The sequence below is a fragment of the Gouania willdenowi genome, chromosome 6 (genome assembly GCF_900634775.1).
Source record: "Gouania willdenowi chromosome 6, fGouWil2.1, whole genome shotgun sequence".
In the NCBI taxonomy this organism is placed as follows: Eukaryota; Metazoa; Chordata; class Actinopteri; order Blenniiformes; family Gobiesocidae; genus Gouania; species Gouania willdenowi.
Genome location: NC_041049.1, coordinates 71,376,404 through 71,403,528, shown reverse-complemented (window position 1 = coordinate 71,403,528; position 27,125 = coordinate 71,376,404). Strand labels below are relative to the sequence as shown.

At 38.6% G+C, this 27,125-nt stretch overlaps 1 protein-coding gene across 1 annotated transcript; it reads right to left on the bottom strand.

Moving 5' to 3' along the window:
* Window positions 1-26,542, bottom strand: rassf9 (Ras association domain family member 9). The gene is made up of 2 exons (XM_028451765.1): window positions 26,404-26,542; window positions 1-2,771 (listed from the first exon to the last, which is right to left on the bottom strand). Exons 1-2 carry the CDS (start codon window positions 26,448-26,450, stop codon window positions 1,496-1,498), a joined length of 1,323 nt encoding a protein of 440 aa, XP_028307566.1. The 5' UTR covers window positions 26,451-26,542; the 3' UTR covers window positions 1-1,495.
* Window positions 26,543-27,125: the final 583 nt, after the last annotated feature.

The following is a 27,125-nucleotide window of genomic DNA, read 5'->3' as shown; positions in this document are numbered from 1 at the left end:
GTGTGACTTATCAAAAACTTCAGATATCTTCAAAAAATAGATTTGCCATTTTTTTCTAAAATCTATAAAATAATACATTGTTAAATTAAGCAGGATTTTGAACAGCAAAATAACATGATTCACTATTAAATAAAAGTGGAAACTCTGACATTTATTATAAAAAATAATCTGGACCTATACAATTAGTTTTTAAGCATGTTTATCTTTCACAAAGCTGCGGATTTTTGAGGGAGTGTCTTGTAAATACAAACATAAAAAGCTTAAATGATTCAGGAACCAATTTCTAGCAACCAATGTGTAACAGCAGATCAAATAGAAAATATGATGAAAGCTTATCAATAACAAGACAATTAGTTGACATAAAAAACTTTACAACATTGTTTTTTTTTAATGCACTGCTTAAGTGGTATCACCAGTCTAGAGATTTTAAAGTGTGTGTGAAGAGCTTTTTAAATTATTTTATAAAAATGTTTTTTTGAACAGCAAAGAACTACTTTGATCTACCTGTCAACAACAGAGCGCTGGTGTTTTAAATAGCTTTAGAGTAAGTTAGTGCACGTCTGCAAATTTCATGTTATAATATGAAATATAATGTTGTCTAAAACAGTACGATTAGAAATATTGCACCATGAGAAAAAAAAAAGAATACTTGTTAATTTTCCACGTGCTAGATAATCAATGATTCAGTCAACTGGTATCACTTCCACTGATCAGGAATTTAGCTCCAAAACCCTAATCAGAGCAGCCTCAGTTTATAATACAATACAAACCAATAGATTCTCGTGATGAGTCATCATACTGTATGACTATTTTCAAATCCTTCATGGGCTTAAAAAGCTTCTCGAGCCCTTTTCAATGCAAGTATTTTCACACTTGCTGAGTCATCTGAAATGATGCCCAAACTAAGTACTAGATCTATTATGAGGCAATACAACATACACAAGGATTCTGTCATTTCTGCAGTTTGCCTTTAGTGGGTTTTGCTATTTCTTTTTACATTTAGAAACATTTAGAAACTGACGAACTCAATTATCCTTTTGCAGTTTTGCCAACTCACCACACTCCTTTGCCTTTAATCTTTAACTACTGTTTCTGGTGTGGGCAGAGGGAGCAGTTAAATACCTATTTAAAACTCCCCTTCAAATTGCATAAGCTCAAAAGTTTCAGCTCGTTTCCACAATGCAGAGAAGCATGATAAGGGTTATAGCAGAAGTATATGCCTCTGGATCACTAATCCTTACTGTCTGTTAATGGAACATGGAACCATGGTCAAGTGTTTTAAAGACACCTCTGCACAGATTTAAAAATACTTGTTGCTTTTAACGCATGATTCATCAATACAGAGGCTTTAATAAGTACTGTATGTTGGTAAGAAGCTACAACCATGTCAACCATTGTCCCTCAGGCCTCACTGCCCATAGGACCAAATATAATGAAGACATGTGGAAGGTAGAAAATAAAGCTGCTGTCTTAATTGCAGGGTTGACTGGGTTCCTCAAACGTCTGTGTCCAGTGGGGGAGGGAGTTCGAGACACGGTGACAGTGAGTCCTGACTGTGTGTAGAGCTAATCCCCGTGTCTGAGTCTGTGTCTGTAACATCCAGAGGGGACAGACTGTGTTTGAGTTTCACCGTCTGGGAAATGCTACACTGAGTCTCGCTTTTCAGAGGGACGAGTACGGCCCTTTTCTCCTCTGCGCCGTCTGTGATTAGCAGTGAGTTGAGTTGCGCCGCTAGCTGCCAGCACTCCTCATCCTTAGACACCAGCATGTTGTCAAAGTACTTTAGCTGTTTTTCCATATCAGCTGCTTGCTTTTGGAGAGACACACCAGCAAAGATGCTGTGTTTGAGTTCATCATGCAGGTTCTGCAGTTCAATGTGGAGTGACTCGTCTGCAGTGTCAGAGGAGATCATGGAAGGACCAGCGGCTCCTGCCCACTCACTTCCTTCCTCTTGGTTAAAAGAAGAGTTGGACATCTGTAATTCCCCGTCAATGTCTTTGGACAGCTGGAAAATGAGCTCCCGGTGCCTCTGAATCTGCATCTCTAGTTGTTCCACGCCATTGGAACAACTAGAGATGTACAAGTACTCCTGCAGCTGTTCCTCGCTTTGTATTTCCATGGTTGGACCACAAGCTTGAGCTAATGAACTCGCACAATCAGCCTCGCTCTGCAGTTGCTGCTCAAAGTTTTCAATGCCTAGATCCAGATCCCTTAGGTGATGGAGCTGCTCTCTGATGGTGTGGTCCTGGTTGAGAATAAGCTGCACCATGCGGTCGATCTCTTCAGAACCAGGGGAGCTCTTACTTTCTTTGTGAAGTTTTTCCAGTTTCCGAAAAGCTTTTTTCACCATGCGCTTCTGCTTTTCGACTGGTAAGGACTGGGAATACTGACCTCGTCCATTGTCCCATCGCTTTGGCCTGGCACCTTTGGCCTTTACAGCCTTCTTTGGGGTCTGTGGTACAAAGTCACTGGTTTTGACAAGGATAAACTGAATAAAGGATCGCTGGTCACCCCAAGCGTACCAAAGCCTGAGGATTCTGGTGAGCGGTGGCAGAGCCCTCTCAAAACCCTTCCACCTTTCCACAAGACAGAAGTCTTTGGGCTCTCCATGCAGGAGTCGCTTGCTTTCTGGAATTGATTTGTGATCGTCTAGTAATGCTTGAATCATATCGGCACATGTCGTGTGCTTTGTTACTCCACAAACGACTTTCTCTTCATTGCAGACAGTAACTTGGATCTCCTTCCCAACCACAGGCTCCACATCCTTGGTCCTAGACAAATAAGCAAAATAAATAGGTTTAAAAACCTGAAAAGACTTGTGTAAAACTATGTAAAAATGATATACATCACATTGAATGCCTTCTTGTTATCATTGCTTATACTCTTGATCCTTGAATGATCACCTTTAGTCTTTGAATTACAATGGGTTATTATGGATTTTTGAACAAGTGATTAAACCTTACATACTGCAGCTTTAAAGAACCAACTCAAAATGACTGAGTCAAATTTCACTAAGATCAGTCAATTACGAATCAAGATATGCATTTTTGAAATTTCAGCAATAATGAGAGAAAGGGATTTTTTATTTTTCAGATTATTGAAATCGAAAAAAAAATTGAATACAATTCATCTCCTAAATTTATTGGAATCTTCCATGGCATGAGGTCTGTTTTTGGATAAAAACCCTTTATGTGCTTTTGACGTAATACTGCTAAGAGATAAACAAACAAACCAACGAATGTCGGTGAAAATATTACATATTTTATAACGTGAAAAATACCAATACAAATTAGCTTGAGATGGAAATAATCAAAAGTTCACATTTCACAGTTTGGGAACCAGTGGTCTATACCCCCCCCCCCCCCAAAAAATTAAAAATAATTAAAAACATACAAGTCACCAACACAAAAGGACAGCTTATGAAACAGCTCTGTTATCTAACTGATCTTTGAGATATATTGAGAAATCTTTCTCTTCAACAACCTCTGAGACGATCATGTGGCTGAATGGCAGCTCGTTCATGCAGTGGATTTTCCCATCCAGATGCAGTACATGGAATGACTCAGACAATCCTTTGTTTCAACCAGTCATTATAACAACCGCTTAGTGCAAGGGTGGCCAATCCTGGTCCTCAAGATCCACTATCCAGCATGTTTTAGATGTTTCCCTGTTCCAACACACCTGATTCAAATGATGAACTCATCATCAAGCTCTGCAGAATCCTGATAACGATCCTGGTCATTTCAATCAGGTGTGTTGGAAGAGGGAAACATCTAAAACATGCTGATTGGACCAGGATTGGCCACCCCTGGCTTAGTGTGATTACATCCATCTCAATAACATACCACTTATATGTATGGAACTGAACCACTTTATCAACAGCCATTATTTTTATTCTTATATAATCCTTATCTTTCTCCTTACTTAGTTTTTGTATTAATTGTTGAAAGCTCTTCGGTTTCTCCTCAGTAAGAATGTTAAACTAAAAAACTGTTAAGAAGATCAAAGTGTTTATGGTGGAGCTGAAAAGAAACTTTCGAGCAGCAATTTCAACTTACTACATCTTTATTTCAAGCAAATTATCCTCAATTTATTGATCTATGAGGCCTACACTATAGATTTGTCTGATAAAAAAAAAATGTTTATCCCGAGCAGCTTTAATTGAAAATACAACTAGGCAACAGCTGTAGTCACAAGGCGAATACGTATTTGGCAAAAATGACTTGTATCTGGATTTGTTGACAAGTTTGTTAATTTTACTCAATAAATTGAAAGTAATGATGCAGGGAAAACAGAAGATTGACCATGACCTTAAATATGACCTTGAGGAAAGGTCAAGGTCACACATGGAAAGAAAATGTTGTTCAATGGTACCAGTCTGAGCACTGTATTTCAATTTGTGGCCAAGGGAAAAATATTTTTTATTTTTTTTTGTGACGTCATGAACACCAATCTTTTTACTGGTAGGTCGTACAGCTTTGGTCCAGTCAGATAAAATACTCCACTTGAGATGATCTTTTCATAATTGTAAGCATCAGAATTGTACAATAAATATTTGTAAAGATATTTAAAATTTAGGTTTTCCATAAAACATCAACTGCACATCCTTGATATTGTCTATATGCGATGACATACGTGTCATTAGTGCTGCATTAATAGCATAGGAGGAGTTACAGGACAAAGGACAAAATAATAAGAACTCCTACTAGAACAATGAATTTGGCAATTTTCATTTGGCAATTACAACTCACTAAAATAAAAAGTAGGCTACACCCTGGAAAAGTTGCCAGTTCATGGCAGGGATATGAAAAAAATCATTTTATTTTCCTTCCATAATGCAACATAAACAAATCGAAATAATTCAAATGTTTTCCACGCTTTTGTAAATTCCATTGAAGTCTCTTTGTTCTCGTCAGTGGTGAGTTTCTATGAATAGAACCTACGTTGATGGTTTCCCATCAGATCAACGAGCAGAAAACTAAATTCACTCATTTCATGCTCTATGGCCTGATTCTATTACTGACTGTTACTCATCGTCTCACTCATCAGAGATGAGACCCTAATAGCGTCTGAGATATTTAACCCCAGAGAAATGATTGCTTTTTTTTTTGTCTGCACCGTGAAACCCGTTTACAGATTGACTTCCATCTTTCACAAAGAGTTTTCATTTTTTACATGCCTAATCGACCACTGGTAATATCAAAGACCTCATATCCACTCATTAAATGACAGGCAATGCAGACGCAAATAAATAGATAAGCAAATTACATCGCCAGACATTTCAATTTGATTGTATGATAAGAAATAACACATCACTGTCTAATTGATGTGATATGACATCATTAATCATTAGTAATCTGTGGGGAAAAAAAAATCAAAGTAACACATGCACAAAAAACTATAAAAATCACTATAAAGATTACCATAGACACATTACCCCTCTAATATTACAAAGATAAAAAAAAAAAAAATGTGGGATTTTCTTCTTAAAAATATCTCATTCTTTTGCAGGAAAATTAATGTCAGGATGTGGTTTAATTCATTGGGACATTTCTCAATAATAATATTAAAACCAGATGTAAGCACTTGTGATACTGATATGTCAATTTTCACCGAATGCAACTTCACAGGATTAGTTTCAGATAATAAGAGCAGAGAAGAGGTAGAGCTTAGTTAAACCCTGAGCACCAGAGCAACACAACGTAACACTTTTTTTTTACTGTCAGCATAGTTATAAAATACCCTTATACACGTATACAGGCTGTTAACTGACTAAAGACCATATCAGCCACAGACCACATGCATATTTTACAGTTTGTGGACTTTAAGGATTGATAGTTTACGTCTCTGTTCAGGTTCTTCTCACATGTCATGAAATCCAAAAGTGCAGCATTGTGTAAACTGCTGTGAATAAGGACCAAGGAATGTTATACATAACAAAGGAAAAGACTGGTTAATGGTTGTTGAGACCCCTGAAGAAACATGAAGCAAAGCAAATTCCTGAACGAGATGAAGGCCAAACAAAGCCAACACGCCTCTGGTATTCAGACAGACAACGACCATGACGACATTCACATCACAACATGTGACAAACACTTCCTAACCTACAACTACTGCTGTAATGAAGACTGGTTGTTAACTTAAGCTTTCCATTGGGAGGAATCAGTGTATGTACAGTACAGTATGACCAGAATGGAACAGATCAAAATATAACACTTGAGAAGAGAAACTTCAAGCAAATAAATTACATAAGTTTAACTCCTAACATAATACTTGATGACATGGACTCTTATTTGGATACTTGTGTTTAATAATCTATTATCAGAAGTGACAAATACTTTTCCTTCTTACTTTTTTAAACAAATATCTGTACTTTCTACTCCTTACATTTTAAAAATGATATAAATACTTTTAAGACCTGTTTGAAAGATGACGTCATGATGTAAAAACACGCTAAATGTTAGTTTTTTGGTCAACATCTTCAATATTTTAAAAATGTTAAACTCACAGCTGCTCTGGGTTTAATTGAGCATTTGCATATTTTTTTTCTTAAAATATTTTATTTACACATTTTATTTATAATGAGTGCTAAATTCTCCAGGTGTTCCTTAAGGGAAACAGATTTAACTTGTTTTCATGTACAGTACCAGTATTAGACGTTCTTTGAAAAAATAAAAGATGTGGAATTTGCTGGTTTACAAATCCTCTCTTATGATTGAAGGGACATTTGTTTTACCTTTTACTTGTTTACTTAAGTACATTTAGTAGCATCTACTTTTTCACTTTTACTCAAGTAAGGAAGAATATTTAATATTAATTATTTGAGAAGGCAAAATACCTAAAACTGCAAGAAATAATACACTACAACACACAAATACACGCATTTAGGGCTTCATTTAAAAAACTACCACATCAAATACAAAAATGTTTCACATACAATCAAAATTCCTATGACTTCAGACACAATAATGTGTTTAAACTAGTCAGGGTCAAATCAAACGTTGGGAAACATAGTACTGTGTATAGAGCCATGAACCTCTGGAATAACTTTGATGCAGAGACACAACAATCCGTAAATCTGACAAGATTTACGGAGAAGACACGGAGGATATTCCTACACGCATACAGGTCCCAAGTCAACTCTTCATCGAACAACACAGCGACGACGTGGAACTCATCAACTGGTCATTGAGCGCCATCGACTCCTTCGCGACGAGGCGATCACTACAGCACGAACCAGCATGTCCAAAGGACACATACCCAAGTGGATATGTCATGGATGCACGGGGGAGGAGCCAGATGCTCTGTCTCTCTCTGCTGTCAGTGGAAGATGTGGAGAACATCTATCTGCTAGGGGTCATGATCTTTGGCCTGCTAATGATGGGGGTATGTGTATGTGCCTTTCTGATGGATCGTATGCTGAGGCGACTTTCCGAGGATATGAAGTTACTTCGAAAGAAGAAGAACTTTTAGTTTGGAGAGTTGGAGGAACGTAAACAACGACTGGAAAAGAAAGCCCGAGGAGATACGGAAAAAAAGGAGAGTGAGGAGGAGTAATAACAGGAACAATGACTGCAGACGAGAACACATCACATAAAAAAGGAAAAACAAAAAAAAACATAAATAAAAAGATGAAATTGTTGTATGAAGAAGATAAGAATGTTTGACCAGGAAAGACACGAGCTTTGATGTAAAATGATCTGTGTTCAAACCAGGGGACGGATCTAGATAAGCAAACTGCTTTTTTCTGTCGCCCTTTCCGCCATGCAAAAAGACAAAAAAAAAAAAAAAAAGGATGATGTGATTTTGCTCTGAATGTCAAAGTGAATTTCTGTGATTGCAACCATGTCGGAAATGAACTGAATAAATAAAAATAAATAAAATAAAAATACTTTTACTTTTACATGACATTTTTATTCAACTATCTATACTTTTACTTGAGTACTAAACACTAGTACATTGGCCTCCTCTGTCTATTACCGTAGTTTCACTTTAAATTTCCATCCTTCCATCCATTCATCAAATGATCGTTTCTGAATCTTTACAGATTAGATGATAAGATTAAATATTTTGCATATAGAATGTAGATTGTAATAACTGGTTGACTAAGCGGGTAACAGAAGATATAAAGTCTGAAAAACAACAATAAATAAATACATATTGTTTATCATTGCTCCCCTTTGAACAAATATGCTACAACAGAGAAAGTTAAACTACCTTATACCTGAGTTTGAGAAATGTAACCAAGCTCTTTTTAGAATGATTTTAACAATTACCACTTTAATCAGGTGGAGAACAAAGATAATCAATCACAGAGCTTTAACTTTACTCTGTGACAATGAAACATACATAAATAATGTTCAGTATATTTCCACTGAACCCAACATGTGATTTTGTTCTATGTACATGCACGTGAATAAACAGTTTCTATGGACAATTGTTTACGTCAGACACTTTGACCCAAACCTTCAGCTGTGCAGGAAGAGGTTACAGTAAAACAGGAAAACACCTGTATTTGTCCATCGCTCAGGCAACATCCTGTTGCCATTATTCAATGGAGAGAATATGTTTTTCCATTTATAGCAGCTTTCCACTGAAATGAGGACAACAGGGACTTTTTATAATAATTGGGCAACATATTTTAGAATGACTGAATAAAATAATTAATCATAGCCACAAAAGACTGACAAAAGTAACACAAATGAAGAGGAGAATGCATCCATTTCTATAAAGATGTTTTTATACATTTTATATTAAAACCATATTAAAAAACTATAGCTTGTGACTACCTACTATACAGTGTCTTAACTGAATCAAAGGCTGATTTTCCCATAATTTTCCTCCTAGTTTTAGGATGTAAAAGATAATAAATGGACGCAATGATGCATCATTTATTTCACCACTAGGGGTCAGAATATTTGACAGAATCAGAACTTATCATATTCAGACTCTACAATCCGATTAAGGTTAAACGTTCAGCGATACGCTAAATTGCTTTTTTTGTGGAAAGAATGAAAATATGTTTAATGAAATTAATAAAGTCTAAATGTAATTCATGCAGTCAAAAGTAGGCAAAAATATCAGATTTAAGTTAATTTTTCAAACAAATGTATTCTCACAATTGTTGTCATAAGTATTATTACACTGGTGTAATAATTTTAATAAATGATTTCCTTGCATATCTTCAGATATGTATATATATATATATATATATATATCACTATCACTAAATCTTTGCAATAAAATGTACTGGTAATGTTAGATAAAAGACTGTGATGAAGTGATGTAACCCTCATCAGCAGACAGTAGGACTGCACGCACCATTGGGTTGATTGCATCTTGGCTAATACCTTTATATGCACCGCCCACTTTGACTGCCTGTGGATAGTCAAAGCTTGGGAATAAGCCATGAGGTACATGAGGGTTCCTCCATAGGTCAGAGCTTCTGGTAAAAAATAACAAAAGTGATACTGACGTAGTAATGAAGTCAAACACTCACCACTGTGACGGTCAGGGTTTTAAACTAACAACCTCCAACCCGTCAATTGCAGGTCAAAATTAACTTTGGCGGGTAACATTGTAGCATTACTAGCCATTTTGGCTGGTGAAGAAGGAAACAGATACCACTGCGTCTGTTTGAATCAGCAGGCTGCAGAAACAAAACAGCAAGTCATTGTTGCCAGATTGGGTTGTTTTTCCGCCAATAAATTTGAGGGTTTTTGTGTGTGTTTAGATTTTAAAACAAAATGTATATCTGGCAACACTGCTGGTTGCACTAATCCTACATTTTCCATGATGTTGTGACGTGTCATACAACAATTGGCTAAGTGCTAACGTTAGCGTGATTGTTATGGTTTGGTATCAAAGAAATTAACTTATAAAATGAGTTAGGAAAAAACAAACGTGGAGATATTTATCAGGTGTTAAAAAACCTGCACTGTAAAAAGGAAGGCTGCTGCTGACTCAGGGGAAAATGAAGATGAAAGAGGATCTGAAAAGAAGAAGAAATTGAGGAGTTTTATTACTAAATGGATGTCGTTTTCTCTACAGTACATGTAATTCTTAGTCCTGATTACTTCTATTATTTCACACTTCAAACAGTGTTCCAGGGATTAAATTTTCATCTGAGTTTAGTTTGTTTATTAAGTTATGAGAATATACTTTATAAGAGGTTCACTTCTCCGACACACCCAAAGTTCCATATTACACCTTTTAGGTATTGGTACAACTGTCACGCCCTCTGGCTCGGAAGCCAGGTAGTGCAGTCTCTGTTCTCTCTAGGTGGGTGGCAGCTTGGCAGGTGGATTGTCTACCAATCAGCTGATGAAGTGCACCTGGGTCTGATCTTCTCCACTGAATAAAGCTTCACTCTGGACTTCAGTTCCTCGTCGGACTGTAAAGCTGAATCTTGGAACTCTGCACACTCTGGCCTCCAAACCCTCCTCTACCCTCTGTGGACAAGACAGGACAAACTCCGGATTTTCTTCCCCTCTGCACCCCTGCAAACTCCCTGGATCCCTACACCCGGACTTCCGCAGCTTCACCACTCACCCTCCATCACCCCGTCAGCAATCCACCTGCCACTGACATTTGCCGGACTTCCTTTCCCTCATACTCTGCTGCACCCCAGTTAAGCTTTTTATTCAGTTGGTACTTTTCGCTCATTGAAGTTGTTTTTTGTTAGGATATTTTTGTGTAGTATAGCATTTGTTTTGTTTCTGGTTGTTTTTGTATTTTGGCTGGTTGTTTATTAAAACTTATTGTATGCAATTTGAAGTCGTGTCTTGTTGACCTGCACCTGAGTCTCACCATTCGTAACAGTACAGTCCGACCATGATGAACTCAGCAGGCAACGAGACCGGCACTGAAGCAGCACAATCGGGGAGTCCTTTACAGAAGGCTATAATTGATCAGGGAACCCTTTTAGGTCAGCACGAGACGCTGCTTCGCACCCTAGTGGACAGCAATAATGCTTTGTTGAAGCAGGTTTCACTGCTCACTTCAAAAGTAGCACAGTTAGGCGGTGGTTCTCAGTCAGTGGGTGCTGTAGCTAATTCTGCACCTGTTGCTAGTCCTGCTGTCACTCCACCTGCCCGTGAACCTTTTGTTCCGGTTCCCGAACGGTTTAGCGGGGATGTTAACTCTTGCCAAGCTTTTTTAACTCAGGTATCTTTAGTATTTGATCTCCAGCCTTCATCTTATTCTACAGAAAGGTCTAGAGTAGCCTTTTTGATCAGTTTGCTTTCTGGGTCAGCTAGAGACTGGGGGACAGCAGTTTGGAATAGACAAGATGCAATCTGCAATTCATATCAGTCCTTTGTAAATGAAATGAAAAAAGTGTTTGACCACCCTGTTGAAGGGAAGGATGCGGGACATCGGCTACTGTCAATCCGACAGGGAAATCGCAGTGTGGCTGAGCTCTCTGTGGAATTCCGCACCCTGGCGGCCAGCAGTGGATGGAACGACCAGTCTCTTCAGGGAGCCTTCTATGCAGCCCTCCATGATTCCATTAAGGACGAACTTGCCACCCGAGATGAAACTGCCGATCTGGACCAGTTAATCGCCTTGGCCACTCGGATGGACAACCGCATGAGGGAGCGACGCAGAGAAAGAAATCGGCGCTCAGAAGCGTCCCGATCCTCTCCTGCTTTCAAGTCACCGGTCTTCCCTTCCTCTCCTCGTCCTGACCCTGATCCAGAGCCTATGCAGTTGGGCCGCACACAACTCTCTGCCCAGGAGAAGCAGCATCGACGAGATACGAATGCCTGTATGTATTGTGGCAGGGCCGGTCACTTCATTGCTGCATGTCCCCAGCGGAAGGAAAAAGATCAGGCTCATCGGTAGTCGGGGAGATATGGGTGAGCCAAACAACCATGAACTCCCTACCTCGTCTTCTAATTTCCGCATGTCTTTGTTGGCAGTCCCAGTCCCTTCCGGTTCAAGCCCTGATTGACTCTGGAGCCGAAGAGAGTTTTTTGGATCGACGTCTTGCTAAGCAGATGGACATTCCTCTGGTCACCCTTAGAACCCCTTTAGAAGTTCGAGCCCTTAATGGTCTGCATCTCGCCCAGGTACAGCAGCAGACCGTTCCTGTTACGCTAGTTTTAGCCGGTAATCATCGAGAAGTTATCACATTCAATCTGATAGATCATCCCCAACCTCCTATGGTATTAGGTTTTTCATGGCTCCAGTCACATAACCCCCAATTCAACTGGAAAAGAAAAGAAATCACCACATGGGATCCTTGCTGCCACGAAACCTGCCTCCAGTCTGCCTTGACCCCCATTGGTATCTCCCCACTGACTCCGGAATTTCCAGTTCAGTTGGATTTGGTTCCCAGTGAGTACCATGACTTAGCACCCGTTTTTAGCAAGGAAAGGGCTCTGTCTTTACCACCACATCGCCCTTATGATTGTGCTATTAACTTGATACAGGGGGGGACATTACCTACCAGCAGACTGTACAACCTGTCAAAGCCCGAACAAGCCGCCATGGAGACATACATCCGCGAATCTCTGGCAGCCGGAATTATCAGACCATCATCGTCGCCGGTGGGGGCTGGTTTGTTCTTTGTGGCTAAGAAAGATAAGACCTTACGACCCTGTATCGATTTCCGGGGACTTAACGACATCACTGTTAAAAATACATATCCGCTACCTCTGATTAACTCTGCCTTTACCCCCTTGCACGGTGCTACAATCTTTACCAAGCTTGATCTGCGTAATGCTTACCACCTCATCCGTATCCGACAAGGAGACGAGTGGAAGACTGCCTTCAACACTCCACTTGGCCACTTTGAATATTTGGTCATGCCTTTTGGACTCACCAATGCTCCTGCCGTCTTCCAGAATCTGATCAACGACGTCCTCAGAGACATGTTGAACCGGTTTGTCTTTGTATATCTGGATGACATCCTCATCTTCTCCCGCAACCCCGAAGAACATATTCAACATGTTCACCTGGTTCTAGAGCGGCTGCTCAAGAACCGCTTGTTTGTCAAAGCAGAAAAGTGTGAGTTCCACAAATCCTTTGTTTCATTTCTTGGTTATATCATTTCTGCAGGAGAGGTCAAGATGGATCCCCAGAAGGTGACTGCTGTCAAGGACTGGCCCACTCCGGAAAACCGTAAGCAATTGCAACGCTTTCTTGGTTTTGCTAACTTCTACAGACGTTTTATCAGGAACTATAGCCGGATAGCTGCACCCTTGACTTCGCTCACCTCCATCAAGAGGACTTTTGTTTGGACACCCGAGGCAGATCAAGCCTTCCAAGATCTGAAAGATCGGTTTGTATCCGCTCCCATCCTCACGCAAGTCGATTCCCAACTTCAGTTCATTGTGGAGGTTGATGCTTCTGACACAGGGGTGGGGGCGGTTCTCTCTCAACGTTCTCCCTCAGATAAAAAGTTACATCCATGTGCTTTCTTCTCTCGGCGTTTGTCACCTGCAGAGAGGAATTATGACGTTGGCGATCGGGAGTTACTGGCGGTGAAGATGGCATTGGAGGAATGGCGCCATTGGCTGGAGGGAGCAGAACAACCCTTCATAGTCTGGACAGATCACAGGAATCTGGAGTATATTCGTTCTGCCAAACGTCTAAATGCCCGCCAGGCCCGCTGGACACTCTTTTTTGGACGTTTCAAGTTCTCCCTCACCTATCGACCCGGATCCAGGAATGTCAAGCCTGATGCTCTGTCCCGCCAGTTTGCAGTCCCGGACTCGCCAGGTGAGCCAGAACACATTCTTCCCAAATCATGTGTAGTTGGATCCTTGGTCTGGGAGATTGAATCCCAAGTTCAGAGAGCTCAGGAGCAACATCCGGACCCTGGCGGGGGTCCTCCTAATCGCCTGTTTGTCCCAGGTTCTGTTCGTCCCCAGGTGCTTTTATGGGCTCATGCCTCCCGTCTGACCTGCCACCCCGGAGCCACTCGGACGTTGGAAGTGTTAAGGCAAAGGTTCTGGTGGCCATCCATGAAAAAGGATACTCGTGAGTTTGTGGCTGCATGTACCGTCTGTTCCACTAATAAGACCCCAAATCAGCCCAGTTCCGGTTATCTCCAACCCCTGCCTATTCCACATCGCCCTTGGTCGCATATAGCAGTTGACTTTGTTACCGGACTCCCTCCATCTCACGGCAACACTGCTATTCTCACAATTATTGATCGTTTTTCTAAGACTGCTCACTTCATTGCTCTTCCAAAGTTGCCCTCTGCAAGAGAGACCGCTGACCTCCTCATCCTCCATGTTTTTCGGCTCCATGGCATCCCAGCTGACATAGTCTCGGACCGTGGACCCCAGTTCACCTCGGAGGTATGGAAAACCTTTTGTTCTGCTCTTGGAGCATCAGTTAGTCTTACTTCGGGTTTCCATCCTCAATCTAATGGACAGACAGAACGTGCTAATCAATCCCTCGAGACATTTCTCAGATGCATGACCTCGGATAACCCCTCTGCCTGGAGCAGTCTCTTACCATGGATTGAATATGCCCATAACTCTTTGTCTAATGCCTCCTCAGGTCTCTCTCCGTTTCAGTGCTCTGTAGGTTACCAACCACCATTGTTTCCCTCCCAAGAACGGGAGATTGCAATCCCCTCGCTTCAGTCCTTCCTTCGCAGATGTGAGCGTACCTGGAAAAGAGCCAGAATTTCACTGCTGAAGGCTTCACGGAGGATGGAGGAGCAAGCCAACCGTTGTAGATCTCCCGCTCCTGTCTACTCCCCTGGACAAAAGGTTTGGCTTAGGGCTAAGGATCTTCCGCTTAAGGTGGAATCCAAGAAACTGGCTCCCAAGTTTGTGGGTCCCTTTATTATTGAGCGTGTCATTAATCCCAGTGCGGTGCGCCTTACACTACCTGCCTCTATGAAAATCCATCCTACATTCCACGTCTCCCAGGTTAGACTGGTTAAAGAGAGCCCGCTGGCCCCCCCTGTCCATCCCCCTCCTCCACCCAGGATGGTGGACGGTGGTCCCGTCTATTCGGTGCGTCGCCTGTTGGATGTCCGGCGACGTGGTCGTGGGTTGCAGTATTTGGTGGACTGGGCGGGGTATGGTCCGGAGGAGCGGAGCTGGGTACCCCGGCGTTTTATTGTGGATCCTGCCCTTGTCCGGGATTTTCGCCAGCGGCATCCTGACCGGTTGCTTCGTACACCTGGAGGTGCACGTAGGAGGGGGGGTACTGTCACGCCCTCTGGCTCGGAAGCCAGGTAGTGCAGTCTCTGTTCTCTCTAGGTGGGTGGCAGCTTGGCAGGTGGATTGTCTACCAATCAGCTGATGAAGTGCACCTGGGTCTGATCTTCTCCACTGAATAAAGCTTCACTCTGGACTTCAGTTCCTCGTCGGACTGTAAAGCTGAATCTTGGAACTCTGCACACTCTGGCCTCCAAACCCTCCTCTACCCTCTGTGGACAAGACAGGACAAACTCCGGATTTTCTTCCCCTCTGCACCCCTGCAAACTCCCTGGATCCCTACACCCGGACTTCCGCAGCTTCACCACTCACCCTCCATCACCCCGTCAGCAATCCACCTGCCACTGACATTTGCCGGACTTCCTTTCCCTCATACTCTGCTGCACCCCAGTTAAGCTTTTTATTCAGTTGGTACTTTTCGCTCATTGAAGTTGTTTTTTGTTAGGATATTTTTGTGTAGTATAGCATTTGTTTTGTTTCTGGTTGTTTTTGTATTTTGGCTGGTTGTTTATTAAAACTTATTGTATGCAATTTGAAGTCGTGTCTTGTTGACCTGCACCTGAGTCTCACCATTCGTAACAACAACATTGTTTTTAAATTAAATGTTCATATTTTCACCATTTTAACATATTTCTGTAATCAACTAAAATAAAAAAAAATGTTTAAAGAAACATGAACGCTTTAAATCTAATGTACTTTATTTTAGCTGGAAAAACATTTGTCTGGTGGAAAATCTGCTAGCCATACTGGCTGCTGATCTAAAAAGTGAATTTAAAGCCCTGGTGAGGGTGGTAAATGGTGATGTATAGCACACACTAAAGCACTTGTTACTACTGATGGGTGCAGGACTGCACGTGACAGGGAATGAGTTTCAAACTTTAGGGCTGCACACTTGAGTGAACCCACGTAACTTGAGCAGACCTGCTTTAACCTCAAGTTGAACCTTGGAGCTCCACACCAGACAAAGACACCACATTTAAATCATACAGGTTTTTTGTGCTTGGAGTGACTATATTTGAGCTTCACAGTTGGTATGTCTCTGTAATTATAACCTCAATAATAACAACCTTGCAGGTGCAAACTATTCTCTAATACATACCTTTGCTAACTAAAAGCTAGTCCAGACAAAAATAAAAGAGCTTGAGCTCTCCATTGTCTTAGCATGTTACACTGGATCAACAATGATAAGGAAACGGGATGCAGGGAATTATTTTCAAGGGAAAAGTATGGGTGTATGAGCAAAATAGTTTCACAGCTAAAAAATGGAAAACCTTGATACTGCTAAAGATAAAACTGCTGGATCATAACACACTCCAAAACAAACAGCTCTAAAAGCCAGATTAGTTTAGCATTTGGTGAGCTATGCTAGAAATGTTTTAAGGGTACTTGTAGTGAAAATGTATATAACAAAACATGTTTAATATATTACCAATAAACAAAATATGTGGACCTTTTCCTAAAAAAACATGTGAAAAGGACTTTTTAGAATGATTTTCTACCTTCTGACATTAAACTATGGATATTAAACTATTTTGGTCAGGATATGGTGCAATTGTGTCCATCGGCCCAGCCTGTCGCTTTAAATAACTGGTGCGTTGTGGGAGGTAGAGGCACTGCACAACAGGTGTGTTTACATTGTTGTAATCCACTCCTTAAGTGATAAATGCTTCTTGTATAAAAAGGTGCACATATTTAGTGTATTAGTAACACATTAAACACATGTTTTGTTATGTACATTTTCACTACCCCTTAACATGTCATGTACATTTATTCTTTTTTTTACCCTGTATTGGTATCCATCAACATATTGTTATATCCTAAAGAGTATCTGTAGTGGAAATGTATATAACATAAAAACAGTGTTTAATTGATAGAGCTTGCAATAAAAATTCACTACAGGTCCCCTTAATTAAAGCCATTTTTCATCTGTTATTAAAACCATACTACATTCTCACAAAACCAATGTGTATATTTTGGGGACTGAAGGCAGAAAACGACAGATGCTGCGTCTTAGGTTTTTGCTGAAATCCGATATTGTCCAAAACTTAATTTCCAATTTTTTATATTAATCGGAACCAATACATACATAGACCCCCCTTCCACAACCTAATTTTATGTCACTTTATAAATATCTCCATGGAATTGACATGTTAAGCCTATATGATGCCCCACTGGATGTATTTCACATAAAACTTAATTTGTGCAATAAAGGAAAATTATTTTACAGTTGAATTCAGGCACCAAAAGTAAATTAAATGATCATCAATATATAAATACTAAAAACATAACATGTGTCATAGGTTTTGCCCACAAGGAAAAGTTTAAAATTTAAGATTATTTCTCAAATATAATCCTCTGGACATGTTAACCAGATAAAGACACATTTGTACAGGTAACACTACTAATAATGATTCACAATCAGGTGCATACAGTAACAGTTAATACGGCCCAGCAAATATATACAGTAGGTAACATTCTGATATTTATTGGATATAACTCAGCAGTGGCTTACAGTTGGATAAATAATGACCTCCGATTTATTCCTCGTAGATGAGGTTTGATTTGCTGTAAGTGTTCAGAGAAAGCAAGTCATTAACATTCAAGTGCAAAATATTGTAAAAATTGTTTGATTTTCAATCCGTGTAACCTTCGTTCTCTGGTTATTCTGTTTTAAAACCAAGTCAAAATAACAAATAAACAGAGTGGTTATTTTGTTTTACTGACTTAAAACCAAAACAGAAATACAGAAACATCAAAAACCAAAGTTTTTCTGGTTTAAAATAAAATATTCTGTTTGTGTGATATTTGGATATTCAAGGGAAACTAGGTCGAGAGCTTCATGTTTTAAGCTCACCACACAGAGTGGACCCACAGACGGGGGCGGACTTTTACTCCTGGACTAAAAAAGGATCAACGCATGTGTCACATTACTGATGAACTGGTGAATTGAAACGTTATTAATACATAAATAAATCCAAATAAAAAAGGATGTTACAAAAACATGCACATGATATGTAATTAACGGAACCAGAGGTGGTGTAATGAGTCTACTGGTGCTCCTTGTTTCTTGTGATCAACTTTGACGTGTGTTGACAGCTGCCGTTAGTGGCTCGCGACATTCTAACATGCAAATGTTTTAATAGCCCTCTTCTTCTTCTTTCGTATATCATCAGATGGCCAACTCAGCTTCTGCCCTCAAAAAAGCTTTAATTGTTTTTGCAAAAGTGTGACATCGTAGAAGTTCTAACATCTATATTTCATCAAACCAGCCTCACAGTCGATAGTCAGTCACCATTTTATATGAATACTATTTGGACCGTAACACTGTTTGGTTAAAGTTGGCAGATGTTCACAGATTCAGACTTGCAGCATCAATAACTCTTTAACGAATACATATTACACCTCTTTACTATTGGTGTGAGGTGGACAACATGACAAGATAATTTTATCAAACATAGCAGTGAAAAAGTCTGCCCCCATTTGTGGATCCTCTCTGTGTGGTGAGCTTAAAACGTGAAGCTCTCGTGCATAGTTTTCCCGTACATATCCAAATATCACACAAACAGCAGATTTAATTTAAAAACAGAAAAACACTGCTTGTCTGGTTTTTCATTTTTCTGTATTTCTATTTGGGTTTTAAGTCTAAAACAAAATAACCACACTGTTTATATGTTATTTTGAATACGGAATAACCAAAGAACGAAGGGTAGACAGATTATTTTGCTTTACAAAACACTAGTTTGTAATATAGTTGAAAAAAAAATCCACAAATAATAAGACAACACTCTATGGTTACTGGACCAATGATGTTTTCTTTTGCTCTTATCTGAAGAGGAAAAAGGACTGTCCATAACATAACAGCACTTTCCTACATGGATATGTTGATGTTTGAAATAACTCCCATTGAGATAGGCATCTCTGCAAAGACACAACACACCCATTACTTCCTCCGGTCCTGTGTGAAACCGTCCTCTCAAACGAGCATCTGAACCACCGCAACAATCACAACACACAACATCTACTGGTTGTCTTAATGTCTTGTCTTTTTTTCTTGTTTACTGGCACCTGATGTTTTGTCTTAATAAAGCACTTAACGTAATATTCAAAAGATAGAGATTCATTTGATACAGGGAGACCATGTTTTACAATGATAACATTTAGCCTGGCCTCGAGAAAAAGATTTAAAACACACTTTAAACTTTAAACAAAAGCTTTGTCATGTAATTGTATTTAGAGTATTCTATTGATTCCCTGTTAGGTCATGAAAATAAATTTTCAATGAATATAATTTCAATATTAATCAAAAATTGTAGATGTCACAACTACTATTTGGACTCAAACCCAATGAGTCATGTGACCTAAATAAGCCAAACATGTAACAATTCAATATAGGGTTCTGTGCAAGGGCCACTTAGAATATTATGTGTAAAGGTATGACTTTTACACATAATATTTTCCGTTTCAAATTTTTCCCAATTCCATTTCAGGGTATACCCATTTAGGGCTCACATCTGTTTCATTTCAGAAATTTCCGTTTCATTTCATCATCTTTCATTATTCAGACAACTTTACTGGTTATAAAACCTCCAGAAATCATACCAAACATGCTAAATGAGGTTAATAAAGTCAACTACTGTAATTATGTTTTCTTTCTTTCCATATCTTTAGATGGTTTTCTCAGAATCCAGGAGCTATACGCTGAAACACAAGATGTCCTTTTGCAACACTTTTGACCCTCAGCAATTTGTTTAAAAGGAAAAATATGATGGAAATGTGTGATATGGTCCCAAAAAATAATTTGTGAAATTTTTAATTGCCACACTCTTCTCTCAGAATTTAAGCAGGCTGATATTTTGAATTCAATGGATAACAGGAAGTGATCTGAACGAATAGGATTTTGAGGATATATTGTCAGGTGGTCAATAAATCATATGTTAGAACAAGGTCCAGGGCATGATTAAGATGAGTTGGTTTGTTTACATTTTGTGTAAAGCCGATTGAATCTAATAGTGAAGTAAATAATGTATTCAAGCTGTTGTTTTCATCATCAACATGATTGTTAAAGTCACCTCCTATGATAGCTTTATCAGTGCTCAGCACCAGATCAGTGAGAAAGTCAGAGAATTTAGAGAGAAACTCCGAATATGGACCAGGAGGATGGTAAACTATAACCAGTAAAGTGGGTTTTTCTATCTTGTTTTTGGGATTACAAATTTCAATCGAGAGGCTTTTGAATGCATTTTGGTTAAGTTTGGTTTTTGATGTAACTGATAAGCTAGAGTGAAAGACTGCTGTCACTCCTCCTCCCCGACCACTCTCACAGGGAATATGGTGATTATCATAATTGGGAGGGCTGGCTTCATTAAGAGCAACAAAATCTTCATTTTTGAGCCAAGTCTCTGTGAGGCATAATAAACCTAGTTGATGGTCAGTTATAAGATCACTCATTAAGAGAGATTTAGACGAAAGCAATCTGATATTTTTTTATTGTTTTGTGTTCTGTTTGTAGTTTTAATTTTGATGAGATTTTTATGGTTAACTCCTCTATAGTGGGCTTTAGTTTGCAGTGCATGTTGCTCTGTACAGCTCAGCACAGTGTTTATGGGGTATAGGTGCTCTATATTTTGAGTATGGGGCTTATCTATGGAAGTGTTTGTTGTAGCTGTCAGTTTATTCTCAGCTAGTCATGCGCATGTCGAGTTGTGAATCACATTTTAGCATTTGTGCTCCATGTAAATTAGGGTGGGCACCTTCATTTTTTAATAGATCAGCACGTTTCCAAGAGGTCGAAGTTATCAACAAACGTGAAATTATGGAGTTTGCAGCAGGATTGTAAGAAGCTGTGCTGCTGTAATAGGCAGCTAAATTGTTCTATATCCCTATTTAATCTAGGAAGTGGACCAGAAATTTATATTGATTTCCCACATGCCTTTAGAACATTAAAGAGAAGGCTAAACTCGTTCATGGTCCATATCAATTTAAGTCGGGTGGTATCGTTCAACCCTACATGTAACACTATTTTAGTTGCTGGCAGCGTGGGTAACATTTGATTAAGTTTGTTTAAGATTGTTTGAACTGGAGAACTGGGTATACAGTGTGTGATGGCATTAAATAATCTAATATTTCTCGTTACTGAATCGCCGATAATGAGTGTAGTTTGCCGGGAACGCCCGGCGGGAAGATCACAGCTGGCTGTGGTGGAGATTCCGTTTTCGGAGTTGACTGGCGTTGGGGCATCTGTGTGGGAAAGTCTGGTGGTGTTAAGGTTGCAGAAATCTGTGGGTTAGTCTCTGTTATCGGCTCCGTTTGGCGTTGAAGTGGCTCTGCTTCTAACGGCGCGAGGGTCGCTGATGTTTGTGGGTGATCCTCCGTCATCAGCTGGCAGTGAAATGGTGCTGTAGTAGTATGCCTCTGGACTGCAGCTGTGAGGAGGTTTTGATGGGCGACAGAGGAAGTTTTTGGCCACTGGGAATTTATTCCAGGTGGTGGTGGAGGCGTTTTCTTGGCGGTTGTTTCTGTTATCTTAATTGGACTGAGTTTGTCCCCGTTTTCATATGAGAAAGCTTCAAAACAATTGTAGAGTAAGCAGAGGAGCAGGGACACCATTTTATGTGTCCGTGGACAACAACCTCAGCCCACGACGGCAGGTGTGGTGTGGAAGAGGACAGTCCTGGACCCAGATTCTCCCAGGGAACTGTTTTGTTGTCACATGGAATATTATGGAAGAAGAATGACAGCGCTACTGACTGCTGTACTACCGTGTCCATATACTTGGTGAGTAATTGCTTTTTCTATTTTAGCACAGCAGCTAACTAGCACAGCAACTAACTATCACAGCAGCTAACGATCACAGCAGCTAACTATAACAACAGCTAACTATAACAACAGCTAACTATCACATCAGCTAACTAGCACATCAGCTAACTAGCACAGCATCTAACTATCACAGCAGATAACTATAACAACAGCTAACTATAACAGCAGCTAACTATCACAGCAGCCAACTATAACAACAGCTAACTATTACAGCAGCTAACTATCACATCAGCTAACTATCACAGCAGCCAACTATAACATCAGCTAACTATCACAGCAGCCAACTATAACAACAGCTAACTATCACAGCAGCCAACTATAACAACAGCTAACTATTACAGCAGCTAACTATCACATCAGCTAACTATCACAGCAGCCAACTATAACAACAGCTAACTATTACAGCAGCTAACTATCACATCAGCTAACTAGCACATCAGCTAACTAGCACAGCATCTAACTATCACAGCAGATAACTATAACAACAGCTAACTATAACAGCAGCTAACTATCACAGTAGCTAACTATAACAACAGCTAACTATAAAAGCAGCTAACTATCACAGCAGCCAACTATAACAACAGCTAACTATTACAGCAGCTAACTATCACATCAGCTAACTATCACAGCAGCCAACTATAACATCAGCTAACTATCACAGCAGCCAACTATAACAACAGCTAACTATCACAGCAGCCAACTATAACAGCAGCTAACTTTAACAGCAGCTAGCTATAGCAGCAGCTAACTATAAAAGCAGCTAACTATAACAACAGCTAACTATAACAACAGCTAACTATAACAGCAGCTAACTATCACATCAGCTAACTAGCACAGCATCTAACTATCACAGCAGATAACTATAACAACAGCTAACTATAACAGCAGCTAACTATCACAGCAGCTAACTATCACATCAGCTAACTATAAAAGCAGCTAACTATAACAGCAGCTAACTATAAAAGCAGATAGCTATAACAGCAGCTAACTATAAAAGCAGATAGCTATAACAGCAGCTAACTATAAAAGCAGATAGCTATAGCAGCAGCTAGCTATAGCAGCAGCTAGCTATAATCACTCACACACGGTTTCACAGGTAAGCTAGGTAAGTCCAATCTTGTAAGAATAATATGAGTTTATCACAACACATTAAAAACACACTTCAGATGAAGATCTGCTTTCACTTTTTAATCACAAGATAACACGATTACTAGACAAAGCGTTACAGCATTTAAATGTCATGTTGGGGCTCAATTTTAAATAAAGTGAGAGAAAGAGAAAATATGTCAGTTTTAGATTCAGAATGTGAATTCCATTTTTTTACGTTTGTTTTGCACGATCACAGAAAATCAGAGGCCTTGTCTAAAGTTTGCCTAAAAACAAGTAAAGTATTTTAAAAAAGGTTTAAAGAAGACTACTGGCAAGTGAATACATGAAAACATTGACACACAATTACATCCTGCTGCACAGCATCATCATTTCATCTTATTCATCACCAAAACACTTTTCCAGTGTGTTCCTGCAAACAAGTTTCCGAAATCAAGACTCTGACACATCTACTGATTTAAACACTTGTGGTAATTATAGATGCTACTATGTAATTACAGGGCAACACGCAAGTAGTAAGACGTCTACTAGAGGGAAAACTTCAGTCATGGTGTTTGAAGTTATCAAGTGTAATGTATCCCGCCCCTGTGTGATGTAGAAATATGTAAAAAGCTATGTGATAAAAGCTTTTCAAATATAATTGACCATAAATGTTTATTTTATAACTTCGGTGATACTTTTTTTAAGGATTAAATCAAATTTAAAAATTGTCTGATGACATTTATTTCAACACGAAAGGAAAAAAAGCAGACAGAGGCAACCTGGCGGCCCAGGGGCGACATGTGGTCCTTGGTCTAATTTTGTGTGGCCCCCAAAACAAAATGGTAATTCATGAAGTTGGAAGATACATGAAGCCCAACATAACACACAAAAGTCCATAAACACTGAAAACAACAGTAAAATGCACAAAATGTCAACACTAAACAACCACTTTAACACAAAATGACTACAAAAATGACAACATATACAAAAGTAATTCAAGGACACACAAAAAGACAACAATAACACAAACAATATAACAAAAACAAACATAATGCCTTGAAAAACACAAAAAGACAACAAAAATTTGCCATATTGACAAGAAAACACACAAAATGTCTAAAAACTAAAAAACACCAAGAAAACGTACACAAAAAGACTACAAATACAAAACCCTTTGTTCTTCCCTGTATTAATGCTCAGATTGGACTTTATTCTAAATGCTAACATAAATGTTAATAATGTGGCCCTCGGATCAGATAATCACATTTTTGTGGGCCCCGCTATGATAGAAGTTTCCCATCTCTGCCTTAGAGCCTTGGAAACATTGGTGAATCTTTTCTTCCTTCTTGCTAACAATATGCTAAATGCTAACAATATGCTAAATGCTAACAATATGCTAAATGCTAACAATATGCTAAATGGTTATTATTTCAGCATATTTTGGAGAAAATTTGTTTTAAGTCTAATTAGTTATTTGCAATTATTAAGTGAACATTGCAAATAAACATAGACTAAACCTAAATATTAATTCTGCAGACCTGAAATAATCATTTTCTTATATTTATACACTCATTGATTGACCAGTTTTGGCCTTTAGCTAGCTTGCATAAATGGTAGCACGTTTTCTATTCTTAGCTCAAAGTAATGGTACACAAATGTAGCATTTCTACTAATATAAGGTTACAGAATATTACATTACAATAGGTCTACATACAGTAAAAAGAGGTACACGATGAATCCAGAATGACTGAATGATGGTGAGGAAGTGAAGAATGGGATTCATTAAATTAACATCCATATCCAACAAACGGCGTCCATTGTAAACCATTTGGCAAGTGAAAGGCACTCCAAAAAAGATTTCAGTAATTTCCCAGTCCTGCCAGCATTATTCTGCTAGGAATTGGATCATGACCTAGATACGCCTGAAACACAAACTCTGTTTTCCAGCCCATATAACAACCTTCTGTAGTCTTCACATCCAACAATCAACAGTGGTTATCTTGTGAATTGGAGAATCAATTTTCCTATTTTTATAGGTAGTATGTGGATCACAGCTGCTCCAGACACATGAAATGGTAAAAAAACACATGTAATGGTAAAAAAAAAACATATGAAATGGTAAAAAAAACACATTAAATGGTAAAAAAAAAACATATGAAATGGTAAAAAAACACATGAAATGGTAAAAAAAAACACATGAAATGGTAAAAAAAAACATATGAAATGGTAAAAAAACACATTAAATGGTAAAAAAAACACATGAAATGGTAAAAAAAACACATGAAATGATAAAAAAAAAAACCCAGCACAAGTGCAAAGCACATAATATGAACACAGATTATCTGTTTTTGACCCCCTGAAGTGAACCGTTTATTTTCTTCCTGTGCTCTGCACCCCACTTCCACAAAGAAAATCAAGGAGAATAGCTTAAACAAATGTTTTTTGCAAGTTGTGTCTACAAATTACAATAATAAAATCATTAAGTGATAATAAACACAAACCAGAAAATTGCTTTTATGTGATACAGTTGTTCAGATGAGCAATATAGAACTATAATCAATAGACACTAAAGCATATACAGTATTTTCCAACTAAATAAAGTTTAGTGTTTTTCAGGGCCTACATCACCAAATAATAAATCACATTTTTATTACTGCACATGTTCCTGTCATTTTTGTATATTTTACTTAATTTTCTCGGTGGAGTTTTTTGTTGTTGTTGTTTTTTAGTGTTTGTGCATATTTTGTTGTGATTTGTTATATATTTTTTAACTCTTTTTCTGCATTTAGTTGTTGTTTTGAATGTCTCTGGAGTCATTTTACATATTTGTGTTGTTATTTTTCAAAATGTATTTTTTATTGCATGACAAACAATACAAGTAAAAACACAAAACTATATAAAAACAACAACAATGAAAAACAAAGTACAGTTTTGTTTTTGTTTTTTTTTTTACAGTTTTTTGTTGTATTTTTTATTCTGTATGTTTTTGGGGCATTTTTTGTGTGTTCATTTTGGGGGCTGCACAAAACTAGTTTTACTATTTTAATCTTAAAATAAACTATTGTAGAAAAATATTCTTAAGTCATATTTATATCTTGGTAGAAGTATTTTTCCTGATTTAATCTCCCACAAATTTTTCATGATTTTGTGTTGGTTGATAATATTAATTAGCACAAAAATGAAATAATAGAGTAAAGCATTTCTATAATTTGCGTCTGTTTATCCATGTAATGGTTTAAAATGAGGAATTCAGTCTCTAATAGTCACTGATCTGAAAAATGCAGTTACATGTAGATCATAAACTCATTCCTACCTGTTCTTCAGTCGAGCTTTCAGGAAGTTTTTCCCAAATGGAGCCATGGCTCTGAGGGTTGATAGTGGATGGAGTAGCCGGTCAGTGGTGTCTCACAGTCCCAGCCTTCCCAGCATGACAGGACACCCTCTCCAGTCCTTCCACTGCAGGGAAAAGTTGGAGTCCCGCCTGTAACTGTGTAACTGTGTAACTGTACCAGCCCCCCCAGCAGAAGTTTTCCTGTGAAACTCTGCCCCCTTCCACTCATTAGAGAAACAACCAACACTTTATTGTCTGTTGCTGTTACTTTTTAAAAGCTTCCTGTGGACAGGTGTTGTAAATTAGCACATGTGCTAACACATTAGTAACATCTGGGTTACTAATTTAACTTTGATGTCTATATCAAATAAAGGGACACTAAAGTAGATATATTATTTTTTTTAATAAAGAAATGGGATACTGAAGCTCAAAAGCCTTAAATATACAGCTGAACACACCTTGCACAATGTCTGTTGATATTTTGTTTTTGTTAATTGCATTAATGTAAAAAGGAACATCAAATAAAACTATATATATATATATATATATATATAGTTTTATTTGATGTTTGTTTGTTTGCTTGTTAGCAGGATTACATTCAAAGTACTTAATGGATTTGACAACATTTTAAGATCAATACACTGATTCTCAATCAGTTTAAAAAATCAATCTCTTTCTCATTATTGGCGAAAGTTAAAAAAATT

Bases quoted from the DNA above. Each gene is read 5' to 3' on its own strand.
- rassf9 (XM_028451765.1), bottom strand. From the start codon at position 26,450: ATGGCTCCATTTGGGAAAAACTTCCTGAAAGCTCGACTGAAGAACAG. The intron at 2,772-26,403 runs GTAGGAATGAGT...TTATTTGTCTAG, and splicing joins AAAGCTCGACTGAAGAACAG to GACCAAGGATGTGGAGCCTG.